At 42.2% G+C, this 15,379-nt stretch overlaps 1 protein-coding gene across 1 annotated transcript; it reads right to left on the reverse strand.

Annotated features, from left to right (window-relative positions):
- Window positions 1–199: 199 nt before the first annotated feature.
- On the reverse strand, window positions 200–2,558 carry LOC133892313 (cysteine-rich and transmembrane domain-containing protein WIH2-like). The gene is made up of 3 exons (XM_062332997.1): window positions 2,334–2,558; window positions 2,038–2,227; window positions 200–487 (listed from the first exon to the last, which is right to left on the reverse strand). The coding sequence occupies exons 1-3, from the start codon at window positions 2,380–2,382 to the stop codon at window positions 442–444; spliced, it is 285 nt and encodes a 94-aa protein (XP_062188981.1). The 5' UTR covers window positions 2,383–2,558; the 3' UTR covers window positions 200–441.
- Window positions 2,559–15,379: the final 12,821 nt, after the last annotated feature.

A 15,379-nucleotide genomic window follows, 5' to 3' on the forward strand; every position in this document is an offset into this window, starting at 1 on the left:
GACCTCTCTATAACTTCGCTATGTCCGCAGCTGAATACAACCATTCAAATAAAGCGCGCCACACGGTGAAAGATCACGGGCGAGCGAGACCCGGCGGCTAACGCGCAGCAGATATTTCAAAGCACGCAAACGTGATCCTACCAACAGTGCTGAGTAACGGCGAAGAAACCAACCAAAACAGCAGATAGAAAACGCCAAGTTGCACTCCACAATCCCGGGTTGAATTCCACCAGAAGCATATAAATCAACAGAATACACACGAACCTAGTGACTCATCAGCACCAACCGAGTACTAATAGTCCCATTGCAGGGGGTTCATAAAAGGAGAGAAAAAAAAGATCCATAATGCAGAGCAAGAAAGCTAGCAGCGCACTAGCATTTCAAGCACAGTATGAGTTCCACTTCTTCCTTGCCGCCTTGTTGGATCCGGCGTCGTCCCTCTCAGAAGCAGGCGTCCAGGAGGCAGCAGCAGCAGAGGGCAGCCAAGCTGTTCGAGCACAAGTATGATGATCATCAGATAAGGTCAAACGATGGAAAGCATAGCCCGTTATGAAATATGCTTTATTCAAATGTAAAGATAGCATTGATGCATAGCTTTAACATGATGTAATATGCTTCTTCACAATGCCCAGCTATCCATCGACATATTCCAATCTCCAATTGCGATAATGTAAGCACAACACTACTACAACATCAACCAGATACTACTCTATCTCTTTGGTATCAGTGCGTCAATGAAATATACTCCCTCCATGGTCATAAATGCATGTTGTTTTGGAAAAGATTCGATCAAAACTGACTAACAATAGCTTTTAAAATATTTAGTTTGAAAAACCTTAAAATTATGTGTAAATTTATCTTGAAAAATATTTTCATAATATCATAAATTCAATAGATTTTATAAATATATTCTAATAAAAAATAATGATCAAACCTATATATCAAAGATCATGTCTTATTCAAAATGCATTTATGACCAAATGAAATAATATCCTTTTTGAACAAAAGAGGAGAATATATTATCCTGGTGACCTGTCTCTTTCTCGCTGAAGGAATCTGAAAGTCTGGGGCTTTCACACTTGACAGCAACTCCTTGGATATTTTTCTCCAGCGACTAGTGCAGATCACAACGATCGCAAAAAAATGTGACTCGAAATCCCAACCGCCTGTGTTAGATCGGACGGCCCTAGCCAGACATGGCCAATTGGGCCGCCTAGCATGGCACGGCCCAGGCCCAGCTAAGCACTACCCGTTTAGGTCAGTTTGCCAAACAGGCCGTACCGCAAAAAATTGAGGTCACTGGGAATCGAAGAGGAGATTTCATGCATTTAGGCTAGGCGCACTACATTATGCTTCAGAGTTGTGTTAATATCAAAACTAAACAAAATATATAATATATTTAAAAAAATAGAAAAACTTAAACGAATGTGTTGCCGACGTGCGGTAGCTACAGCACGGGCATGGCCCAGACCATCGTGCCGCCGGTCCAACCCGTTTATCATCGTGCGTTGCCGTCCTTGACCGGGCGAAAATAATCATGCCTCGTGCTGGCCATTTGGCCTGGTCCATTTGACCAGCTTTAGCCCCTAGGAGGGATGAGACAGCCGCTCGCGGTGGGGGATACGTGTGCGCGTTTGCGTGTAGCGACCGTCAAGACCACTAGGCTGGCGGCCCCCTTTCCAGATCCGGACCCCTGACAGGCGTGAAGGTACGGTAGCGCTAAATCTGGTTCGTCCCTTTCCGCTCCAACGGCGGAGTGCTGTGAATCCTTTCCCAAGGCTGGGTGGTTGACGAGTCAAGTCACGGGGCCCCACCACGTGCGCACGAGCGCGACGGGCGCCGCCCCCAGCCCAAACCGGCCAGAACTCAGAAGCGCTCGCCGGCAGATAGATCTGACCGGTGATCCTAACGAAGCTGCTAACCCAAGTCATATGCTTTTGATCTAATCTAGCAACAGATTTCAGAAACATCCAATCTAACAACATATAAACCTGTACAGGGAAAGTGGAGGAGGAGATGAGAGGAGGACGAACGCACCATCCCTCCATGAAGGAAGGCCCGCTGCTCTGCTGCTGCCGGGGCGGCGGCTGCTGCGCGTACGGCGGCGGGTAGCCCTGCTGCGGGTAGCCCTGCTGCGGGTACCCCGCAGGTGGGTAGCCCTGCGCCGGCGGGGGGTAGCCGGCCGGAGGGTACCCCGGCGGTGGGTAGCCGTCCTTCCCCGGGTAGCCTGAAGAAATCAAGATCCATACGCCAAATATTTTAGCCTTACAAATCACAAAAAGGAAGCAAAGAAATACACAAAAAGAAAATGAAAGAGAAGCCGGCCGCCGCACCTTGCTGCGGCGGGACGCCGACGGGGGGCTGCTGGCCGTAGTAGCTCATCTTCTCCTCCTCCCTTGCGACCGGAGGCGGAGCAGGGGAGCCTTGGCTGCGTCGGGTTGGGGGATTTGGGCGAGACGGGATGGACGGATGGGTCGGTCGGGTCGGGTGGTTTTTATAGACGGGAATGCGCGTGCCTCTGGGTCCTTCACCGCTTCCACAACCGCGTCGGGAACGTGGCCCCGCCCTGGTCGCTGGTGGGGTGGGCCGTCTTGTAACTCGCCTCCGGCGTCCGGGGTTGACCCCGGTTACCGTTTGCCTGCGTTGCGTGCCGGCCTCGGCCACGAGAGTTTGGCGAAAAGCAGCGTGTCCCGAGGGGTGGGCACGGGGTTTTGTTTTCCTAGGTGGTTAACGCCAACGCCACGCGAACTTCGGCGATGACGTGCAGGTTGTTTACTTTGGATATGGAGTTCACGTAACAAAACCAAGGGACGCAATGAGCAGCAGAGATGATGTACCTGACCAGGTTACTGAAAACGCATCTGACCAGAGGTTTGAGTCTCCTAAGATATGCTAAAATTGGGTCGAAATTCTCTAACTCTAGCATAGCAAAATCACGAATAAACAGTACCGTGACTTCAAACACTATAATAAAATATATTATAGTATCAGATCTAATGTATCCACTTCAAATCCAAAACGGTTTGCGTCAATTTAAAATTATCTAACTTTATTAGTTGGTGAAGTCAGAAATTCTATTCCGCTAAAATTATGAAGGGGGGCAGCTCAACCCGGACCCGTGGACCCTGGCTGGTAGGCGCCTGCCTCGGTCCCAGCGGAGACCAGACTCAGCTGGCCATGCTGCCGTTTCTGAATTCCTTCGCCGCGTCGTCGGCTTTGATGGATTGACGTGACGACGTCCCAGCCGCCAGCCGCAGCAGCGAGAACGTTCCTCATCCATTAAAATACCCTAGCGCCGCGCACTTGGGACTACTCGTGCAAGGGCCGTCGTCAACACGCCCAACTCCGGCGGGTACTCCGCGAAAACGACCGGTGCAATTTGCTTCTGGAAGGAACTTTCCCATGCTGACGCGGCAGCAAGCCACTGAAGTTGCATAGGCCGTCAACTTGCACTCGCACGACCGGCAGTTTTACATGGCAAGGTACCGTATGGCCGGGGCGCGACAAATTTGGGCTCAAATCATCGTCGCACCTGGTAAACGAGCCAAGCCTGCAGCCGGGCACCTTCGTTCAGTTGGCTCGCCACGCGCGCGGCGCGCGTACCTGTACGTGCTCGTCCCGCCGTTGCCGTGCCGCGCGCATCGATCGCCTGGTGCGGCCGCGCGACAGGCCACGGCGCCGCGGTGGATCGGAGCACTCGGCTCGAACTGGCCGGCCGGCCGGCTAGCTGCCTGCCGCTGCAGTGGCGGATCAGAGTCAGAGTGAGAGCGTTAGGTAGCCATTCAATTAGACTTTTATTTTTTATTTTTTTATGAACTGTAAGCTAAGCTGTATACTAAATTAAATTAAGCTAGATCTTAAAATAGTCTCGACTTACTTAAGACTACCCTCTGCATTCACTACTATGCCGCTCGGGAGATGCCGCTCGGGAGATGGACGTGCCCTGCGCGGGGTGGTGGTCGTTCGAGTGCTCTACCCGCGCCAAAAGGCCCGTGTGCGGCCTCGTGGTTAGACGGCGTGGACTTGTTAGATATGTGTAGCGGATTTCCTTCGTCACTTAGAATCTTTTGTAAAAATATTTTTGTTTTTTAATCGTTTTAATAGTTTCATTTTACGGTTCTATTTAGAAAGAAATTCTTAAAATCATTCTCTTTTGGACATAATTTTCTCTCCTTTTTCTTTATAAATTTCTTCGAAAAGAAGCTGATGGAGATGATGAAAAATAAATTAAAAAAACAGATAAAAGAATCAGAAAAAAATAAAATAAAAAAGTTAAAAATGGTCTTATAGCTGCGCTTCACCACGCAAGCGTATATAGATTGGCTCTACAAGTCTGATGTGGATCCCAGCCACCTCAGCACATCGCCGGACCACCGCGAGGCCGCGTGGAGACGGAGAACAGACAGTCCACTAAAACAAAATAAAAGGCTCTAAGCATTGGTACACAAGAGATTCGTGACTAGCGCAGCTTTTTGCTTTTGCATATGTTGGATAAAAACGTACTTTTAAATTTAATTTAATTCTTAAATATAATATGAACCAGAACCGTTTGGCTACTATGATTATACTGTAAGAGTTTATCTTAGATATATTTCTCTTTAATATATTTTAGGATAGGCTAGCTATGTATGATGAACATAACAGATCACAGTGAATATTCCCGTCGGTAGTGTGAGATGTAAATATCTCTATAATAATGATGCAACAGACAATGACGAAGATATCGTAGAGTATTCAGGCCATGATGATGTAGATGAAACAAATTATGAGCAATCGCGACGAACGCTCCTAAAAATCTTATTCAACTTCTTTCGGTACAGGATCTCAAGAGCGACGGGTTCTGAAAATCTGCTCTCTCGTTTGTCAATACACGCCAAAACAGCAGGATAGAGTAGACTTTGTGTGATGGTGCAGCACAGAGTGAGACAAAACCTTAACATGTTGTATCCTTATGTGGTGGCCGCAATTGATATATATACACACAACTGATATATATATATATATATAATTGTAAAAGGATGTAGCACTGCGCAAGTAATTAGACTCAATTTTGGTGAACTAGCTACGCATGTGTCGCACACTTATGTCCTTTGCCCAGGTCACAGCTCGGCCCATTGTGTGTGTACAAGTATGTTCTCCTAATATTTTTATTCATACATGCTAAGTGAGTGAATAAGACAATTCTTATTAACTTGTTATTTTTCTATCTCTACTTAGTAAAGTAGGACTAAAAGGACAGCGACCTCTTTTCACATATGAGTTTTTAAAATTTATTAAAATTATATAAATATAATAGGTCAAGCTCGAATGTTCTAACAGCATAGCCCACCAACAAATCTTCTAATGTATTTGGATGCTCTGCGTGTTTCTTTGTTTTTTTTGGTACGAATCATGAATCAAAGATTAATTTTCTTACGGACTGGTTTGTGCAAGAGAAAATTAATGACTAATAGCATTAAGCTCATTTCCTTCTTTCTTCTCATTTTTTTGCATGCCTCACAATTTCCATCACTTGATATCAGCGTGTGCTATATTTGAATGTCCAAATAATATACCTCGGGTCTGCTTGGTTCCTGAATTTTTCTTAATATGTATAAATAAATACGTATAGTCTCAAAAATAAGCGTGTTTAATTATTGTATCTACTGTTTTCATTTGTATGAGTAGATGCAAATATATAACTTGATTCTAGCTGAGCGCATACAGACGGGCCCACATTTTAGTATCACAAAATTATCTTCGTACGAGTAACTAATCACAATCTTAATTTTTTATTTGTTCATGTGGCTCAAATTTAGTCAACCAAACAGAAAATTAGCTCATTACATCAGCTCATGCGGCTTTAGATATAACCAACCGAACACTTTTTTTTTTCAATACATATAACTCTACTCAATCTACTTTCTTCAAACTGCTTATACATATAACTTTACAAAATCTCATTCGAACAACCAAACATATTCTTGATGAGTCACGTTAAACACATTAGTATAGTCATCTATACTCTATAATACACGAGTTAAAGCAAAAACAAACTATCTCTATATTAATTGTATTTCATATTTAGACATTAAATATTTATCTTCTATACATTCAAAAATATATTTGATTTTTTATTATTTATCTTTCATATATACCCATCTAATATTTATATTTTATATATTACTATATCTTCAATTAATTTCACGTGTGTGAAATACATTTGCTATTGCTAGTAAGTGTTACGTGGCACACTTCTCCTATAAAGAAAAATAATTTAAGTATAACATCGGAAGCTTAGTGCCAAGAACATGAAGATGGGAAAGTTGTCTGCTTCCTTCGTGATCTTGCTCCTCGCCTTCACCAACGCTGCGGCCGCGGCTCCAGCGGGCAACGGCCACGCGCTGACTCATCGACACCACCTCCGGCTCCGCAGCGCAGATGCTGCGACGGCTTTAGGTCCGTCGTCAACAACAGCTCACTTTTCTGCCTCTGCCACGGGCTGAACGGCGACATCAACAACTACACTTAACTATACACGCTTGAGCATCGATGGGATTGACATACGGTGAGATTGAATAAAAGAAAAGAACTAGATATAATTGGAACAAGCCCAAGGGAGAACTCGCTCATGGCGGTAAACACGCACTGACACACTCGACGATGGAGAAGATAAACACAAGAGGATTGCTGATCGATGTTGCAACTGTTTAGCACTGGTTTCTATACTGCCTCTCGGCTCAACTCAAAAGCACTACAACGCCACTTAGAGTGTGTTTAGTTTTTCAGAGGAAATTTCATAACACTGCATTATATAAGTATGCTTAGCGGAGACGAGTTGAGCGGAGTGATATTTATTTAAAAGAAGAGTATTTGATTATTTATATCTTTCAGAATAGTTTGAGATAATATTTCTATTTGATTGATTAAATCTGAGGCTGCATAAATAGATATAAGAGTTAAAATTATGATTGTTTACTTATATAAAGAAGATTTTGTGATATTAATAAATAGATCTATCTGTATGAGCAGATACAGAGCTTACATCTATCGAATCAGGTCACAGAGTGAAGCTCGAGTTTCACTCCTAGGCTAAGATAATACTATATATTTACACCCATTGAGCAATGCTACAATAGTCAGGCCAACATCTAATTACCAAAAATCACACGCACATTATGCAAGAACTGCTGGAACTACTTCACTCTCAGTTAGAGATAACAATCGGATACGGTAGATATAGTTAAGTGCTTACTTATATCTGTATTCGTTAATTTTATCCACCCATAGGTATATCCGTGAATACCCACGGGCGAAGAGCGGCCTCCAAACTCATCACTCACGGTACCCATCATCCACGGGTACACTTGTTTACCCACTTGTCATAATAAATGTGCCAAATATTATCATAAGTTTCATGCATCATTTGTTCATTCTATACGAAGATAGTGTAATGGTTGCAATAAGATATATAAATAATTTTAGCAAGATATATAAATAAATAATTTTAATATGATTTTAGCTCAAATAATTTCAACAAGACGTATTATTTCAATATGATTTTAGCAAGACGTATATTGAACTTTAGTATGATCATCTATTCTGAAGCACAGCTTAATTTCAAATCAAATGAATATTTGAACAAATGAGCACTTAAAAGGCTCAAATGAACATGTGAACACTAAAATAAGGATATCATCAGAGAACTATATAGGTACATGAATTTTACAGATATGGGTACATCTACCTACCGGATAGTATTTTTCACTACCTATTGATACTTAAATACTACTCACAACCTACCATATACGGATATTTTTCAAAAGATAAACAAATAATCAGAATAAATTACCCTCCCAACTCTCCATGCACGCCTCAACTAGCATGTTCCAGCTAGCAGGAAACTAACTCTAACAAGCCAACATGGATTTAAATAGTACACGTCAAGCGCAACTACTGCTACTCTATTACGATTCAAATCGTTGAATTTTTCTATAAAGTAAAAAATATCAATAGGATCACATTTTGTGCATTAAATCTAAAACTATCATGATTCAAATGGTATTCAAAATGGACACACGATGTAAAAAAAAATACATTTACTTCAAAATTCAAAGCCACCAATCCCGAGGACTCACTTACACAGCACCGTGTGAACCAAGGAGCGGATCGCTCATCCCGGCCAAGGCAGAGGGGTACTGCATTTTTGTTTTTGTTTTGCACAGCCAACCAACGAGTCTCTTCTAATGTATTCTAATGTTTGTTGCCTCTTAAGTTGTTTGTGTTTGCACGAATGATGAACCAAAGATTAACTTTATTTTTTCCTTTTCTTTTCCTCGCAAAAAAAAAGATTAATTTTCTTTGGCATGAAAGGACTGGTTACAACTAATGGGTCCAGAGTGCTCCGGAAAAATAACGAAGTTGACATTGCAATTATTTCATATAGTTTGCAACAGAAAACAATAAAACAAAGAGAGCATAAAAAACTAATACAACACCAAAGTATTTCTGTTAAAGTTTTAAATTCAATGGTATTAATTAGTAAGTTCTTTAGAATTAAATATATGCAATTTGTTGTTACTTGTAATATATTTATTTAATTATGTTATCTCTGATTTAGATTTAGGACTGTAATATTGATTATATTTTGGCAACAAAGACTATAAATAATTCACATTTTAGGGAAAATAATTGATCATTATGTTAATTTTAAGTTAGTCATATTGTATGAATACAATATAAGTTGATATTTTAATTCATATATTTTTTTAGGTCATAGTTATGTTGAACTCTATATATCTTAGAGTATTCTATGGAGATGGTGAAATTCGTAACGGTCTATCTGGTGTTGATTTGAGTAATTTTTCATTTACCATCCTTGAGCACCCAAACTATGAGGGTACAAGGATGAAGAAGATGAAAATGTGGTTCACTCAATATTTTCAGTTTGACCTCTAGATTTATTCTGTTACCATGCAGTGCATGTTGACTCGTATGTTAAATCTAGTTTTTGGGAGTTAAGCCGGTGTATCAGACAGACGAGTGGTTGAAATGGTTGGAGTGATGCAAACGGCGTCGGACTGAGTTTAATATCCTAGTGCAACCATATCCAAGAGAAGCATATGATAGTAGCAATGCAACGGCATCGGTAGAAGAAGAGGATGTACGAGGGTATGCAATGTCGACAGAGGAAGTTGAGCAAAAGCAGACGACTGAGGCTGAAGTTGTTGTGCATAAGCAGGCGGCAGAGGTTGAGGGTCAGGCCGATGCAGGGGAGGGAATTGAAGAAATTATTGTTGAGCTCGAGAACATAGACCTTAATGCAATTCATGAGGAAGAAGCTTTATTGGAATGTGTAAATGTAGATGATGATGAAGACAATAAGTGCTCTAATATTGTCATCCCAGAAGAATAGAGCATTCCTGACAAAGCGAGGATGCAAGTTATGGAGAACCGTGACTCCCATTGGGAATATGGTTCACCTAAATCAGGTGTTCCCCCAATCGATTTAAAATGAAGGATGCAGTAGCACGATGGGCAGTGACATCACACAGAGAGCTATTTGTTGCTGTATCAAGCTCAGAAAAGTACAGTGTCAAGTGCAGAACTCCTGGATGTAGCTTCTTTGTTTATGCATACAAGGCAAAGCATTCAACCCATTGGGTAGCCTCTAGAGTAGTTCAACACAATTGTATGCTGGAAAATGTTGGTCGGAAGCACCGCAACCTCACTGCTGCACCAATTACAAATGAATTGTTCATTGAGATTATTCAGAAGCAGGACATAGAATGCTCGTTCATTCAATGAGCAAAATTATGATAGTTCAAATATGAGATTACTTATCAAAATGGTTGACGTGCGAAGCAGAAAGCCTTGAAAAAACGGTAGGGTACATATGAGGCCCCTTATTGCAACCTACCACGTGTGCTTTAAATTCTAAAGGACAGAAATCCCGACACATACACCTCTTTCAAGGAGACTGAACTTGATGAAAACCAGCCTAGGATTTTCCAATGTGCTTTTTTTTTTGCTTCAGGTTAGTGTATTTAGTCCTTCCAGCAGTGTCGTACTTTGCTTTGTGTGGATGATACATTCTTGACTGGGAAGTACAAAGGCTAGATTCTTACTGTAATTGGTGTTGATGCAAATAACCTAATATTTCTTTTGACATTTACGTTTGTAGAGGATGAGAGCAGGTTGAGCTGGCTCTGATTTTTTAGGCATCTTATGGGGTTATAAATGATTACCCTAATGTTTGCATCATATATTATCGACATGCTAGGATCTTATCTGCTATAAAGACACCGCAAGAGGATTCAAGTGAACCGTTCTCATGGACTGACCTGTAGAACAGGTGGTGCATGTGTCACGTGGGAGCAAATTTCTATAAGCAATTCAAGAGCAAAGCACTGATGGACATGTTCAAGAGGTTGTGCAGTTAGAACCAAAATCGTAAGTTTGATGCTCTGTGGAAGGAGTTGGATAAGAATACAGGGACGGACGTGCACGAAAGAAATAAGAAGCTAGCTACTAATGATATCTCAGTACCGGAGGCACTGCCGTCTCTTGGAGAAGGCATTGATCCTCCTAATATGAGAAGAAGGTCGACAAGAAGCATCAAATGTTTCTCGCACTAGATTGAGACAGAGCCAAAGGAGAAGTGGTCCTTACTCTATGACACCGAAGTGCTCGATTCGTGTACTGGGCTATCTCTTTATGACTATGTGTAGTATGAATCAGTATGTTTGAAAGTTGATACCTATTTATTTTGATGTTTTTTGGTAGGTATGGCATCATGACTATAAATATAGCAGAGGTTTATAATTAAGTCATTAGAGGGCTGCATGGACTCCTAATTGTTGCAATTGTTGAAGGAATGTTGCACGACATGATTGGTTACTACCAGAAGAGGTATGTTGCTGCTGTTATTTACTGTACAACAATGCGTACACTGTATGCCCAACATATGATGAAGTACCTTAAAAAGAAGAACAAGAAGGCAGTAGAACATATGGTTCATAGCATGGACGTCAATGAGCACCACTTCGAGATAACCCTGAGCTCAAAAGGAGGAGTGAGGAGCGATACAAGAATTGTCACTCATGAGGTGAACCTAAGACAAGTTTTCAATGAATGGTGTGAATGTTCTTGCAACAAACCGAAGCTTTTACATGTCTCATGTTCTTATTTGATAGCTGCATTATCACAAGTGGGTGTGAGAAACTCAGTATATGTGTCACAATTTTACTTGAAGGAAAATGTATTGGTGACATGGACTGGAGCCTTCCGTGGATTCAATGCACATGATGACTTCACAGTTTACGGTAGAGATATGCCGATATGTCTGCCTCCTATGATGTTGCTTTGATATTCCTATGGAAAATGTGGTCGACAGCAGACTAAGCGTATTCATAACGATATGGATTAAGCTGAATTTGGTGGGCCTGTGAGGAGGTGCAGTGAGTATGATGAGTATGGTCACAAGGCAAAGTATTGCCCACTATCTAACCACGGCGATGATGGAGCAGGGCCATCCATCGGTAGTCGATGTGGGAGAGTTGTACGTAGAGGACAAACAGTGCATGGGATTAGGGCAGACCATGACGGATATACTACTTAGGAACTATGTGATTCTATAGTTGTTTGTATATTTTTATGTTATTGATGTAAAAACTATGTGGTATTATTTGTGTATTATTTATATTCTCTTTGTCATATGAAGTTGTTTGTGTATGATTTATGTTGTTGACGTATGAATTATGTGGTCATCAATTTAAAAGAACTATGTGTTATATGTTATTCTTTTTTTTTGCAGGGATGGAGCTGTCGTATGAGCTTCTCGATCGTTCTATGGATGAGAGTCTCCGGATGAGCGTCTCCGTGGCTTCTTACAGGCCACGCGTGGCCCTTCAAGTATGCTTGTGTTTCGGATCTGTGCGCCAAAGATGGTTTGACGACTGCATCTCCACTGGTTCAGCAGGTTGTACACATGGTTCAATTTGCATGGAGGGATATTTAACTTGTCGTAACTAATCAGCTCATGTATTTGCAGGTTGGGTCGCGCAGGACTTCTTCCGCTTGCATGGATGATTCAGGCAACAGATGAGGATGCGGGTCTGCATCAGGTGGCTGAGGGTCACAAGGACGAGGGTTAGTTGGAGCAGTCACGTCGGTTCCCATTTGACCATTCCCTTATTTTGGCTTTGGTGGAATGATAGAAGCCGGAGACATACACGTTCCACATGCCATTTAGGGAGATGGCAGTCACATTACAAGACGTCTCCATGCTGACTGGGTTACCAATTTATGGTGAACCGATTGGCCCCTCGATCACTACAGCTGGTTGGCAGCAGGACTTGTTTGAGAAGTTTCAGGGAGTCATACTTGGGCCACTAAATGTCTTGCCTATTGCGGTGCATCAGAAGTAATGGTTGGACAATTCAGGGTTAGTAATATTTTTTGTTGCTTCTTTAATTTCATATTGCACGTGCTTTGTCCATTTATTATCGGTAATAACAATCAATCAAATTATGCAAGTGGATAGGATGGCCGAGGATCCAACAGAGTACCAGCTTGCTCGACACCTGGAGTCTTACCTGCTATGGTTGTTCTGTTGGGTGATGTTCACCTCCACCCACGGTATTCGTCGAGGACTATGCCATCCACCGAGTGATGCACCAGTTTGGACGGCGCCAGGAGGTCCCGATACCGCTAGGAGACCGTGTTCCTGCTACCGTACACTCGTAAGTTCTAATGTCACATACCTCGTTGTATTATGTATATTGCATTTCTCTAATTGACACTCCATTGTAGGTTGTTGACGAAAGGGCCATCAAGGACCATGGCTAACCTGACCATCAGGATGCAAACCTGGGTGCAACAGTGGGCCAACGCTCTTGTGCACGTGATCGAGTTTAGTGTGTCATACGACGACTACTGTTACCAACAGTACCTGCAGTCAGGGTTCAAAAATGCGACGATTACCGACGAAAAAACGCGGTTACCGACCTTCTCGGTGCGGTTCGGTTTCAAAAGTTGAGCGGTTACCGAATTTGAATTCAAAAAATTCAAACCGATTTTGAAAAAAATCAAAAAATCCAAAAAAAATATCCGATAAAAAACTGAGATAATTTCAAGAGTATCTATGAAAACCAAATTTTAAACAAATATCGTTTGGACATCCAAACTGACGGGCAAAGTTCGGATATCTTTTAAATGGGCTGTTTTGTGTACTGGGTAGAATGTACAGTAGAGACAGGCCTGTTTTCGGCCCACGGTCAGTGGATAAGAATGCGTCGGTTTGGAGCTATCTGTGCACTGCAGACTTTCTCCACCCCCACCTCCCGCAGCACCAGGCGCGGCGCCGGCGACCGCCCGACCTATTCCGGTGTTCTCCGGTGAGGCAGGTTCGGTAATCGAGTGAGGGTGGTCGGTTACCGATCGCATTCAAGCGGTAACCGATGGGCTGCACCCAGCGCATCGCCAGCTATCACTGCACCTCGGTAACCGTCGGTCCAGGTTCGGTAACCGCCGCAACCGCTTCAATTTATAATGTTTATCGGTCGGTAATCGAGGTTATATGGTCGGTAGTTGTAGATTGCGTGGTATTTCAACAATGCACTGCGTGATATGTTCGGTTGTGGACTGTTTAGTAGCTTTTTTCTGTAAAATGCTCGCTAAGCGGTGTTACAAGGGCAACAGTTCGTCATGTAGTTGATTAGGAACATGTAGCGGTTGATTCATTGGGTTATGGACCTTATTACATTGAATTGTCCGTGTACATGCAAATGTTAGTAATATTCGTGCTAGACAATCGACCATTTACTATCAATTTTAGGTGCAAATGGTGCTAATATTTGTTCAAATAAGTTTATTAATTGGCTAACCATTGATAATTTTTGTTTAATTGAGTTGACTAGCGATTTGAACATGTGTGGAGATATTACAAAATATACTATGGTACTATACTATTTTTGCCATGATTTATTGGTGAATTTTTATTTCTTATTATTTTCCTACATAATTATTGATAATGCGTCCATACCGCTCGGTAATCGCTCAAAATCGTTCGGTTATCGTAGCAATTCGGACGGTTTTTGATCCCTCGGTTACCAACCAAACCACTCGATTTACCGAGCAAACCGCTCGGTAACCAGTCCAACTCGACCGATTACCGAGCGGGCAAAATTACGATTTTTTCCCCCAAATTTCAAATTTTGCCAAATGAATTTTGTCCGAATTTTTTTGAATTTTTACCCAGTAACCACGGTAACCGCGATAACTCGATTACCACTGAAGCTCGGTAACCAAGCTTCGGTCGGTAAGCCGAACCTTGCCTGCAGTGGTACACTACACAAACTCGCACACGTCTCCTTCGTCTCGTGGACCCACCATGTCGATCATATGCTAGCACTGCTGCCCTTTACCTAGGACATGCGGGAGTGGCACTACACCTTACGGTACGTGAAATATTCAAATTCTTATGATTTTTACATTTACATAACTACTAGTGCTAACGATTTCTTGTCTACAGCGGTCCAACTTTGGGAGAGAGATTCACAAGGAGGTAACGAGTTCAGCTACTAGACTGCGTGAGGATGACACGTGTGGTATGATGATTGATGATATCATTGAAGCGTTCTCCCATTTAGCCACCAAGGGCTGACGTATCGTGGAATGCACATCGTGCCGACAGCCTAACGTTGTTGTAGGTGAGCCGTTAGCCACGCATTCCACGCAGAGGCCCCCACGACCTTCCTCCGCCTTCGGCCACCAGTACTACACTAGTCCTCAGCCTCCGCTTCGTGACCAGGTAATTTTTTTAGTCTGAGAATTTTTTATTTAGTCTAAGAAGTCTTAGAGTAAAAGAAGTATTTCGTAGGTAATTTTTTTTAATATTGTTTTAGATTTACATAATCTTAGCAATTTGTCCTTATAGATCTATGTAACTTTAACTAGGTATTTTGTTTGATATATTTATTTTATGCCACAATTTTAGAGTTTTCTATGCAAATGTTCAAATCTATAATGGTCCATCCATTGTCAATTTAAGCAATTTTGCAGGTAGGAGGCTCTGGATGGGCCACACACCAATTCATAAGAGATTCTGGATGGACCGGGCATAGCCACAATACTCCTTAGCCGCCGCAACATGTCCATGCAGGAGGCTCTAGTTTTGTCAGGCCTGTGTGTATTCCTACGCCAGGTATGTCATGACTGTTTATTCCATAATGTTTGATTTATTATGAATTCTATGACAATACTCAATTGTTTCTGCACGATATAAACGCATGTTTGATCTGCATCGATACAACCACACAGGTTTTCGAGAGTTCACCGCACTCTAGCGGGAACTAGTTCTTTGACTACGTAGGGGCCTTAGAAGTGATGGACTCATCAC

Source organism: Phragmites australis, chromosome 15 (assembly GCF_958298935.1).
Source record: "Phragmites australis chromosome 15, lpPhrAust1.1, whole genome shotgun sequence".
NCBI lineage: Eukaryota > Viridiplantae > Streptophyta > Magnoliopsida > Poales > Poaceae > Phragmites > Phragmites australis.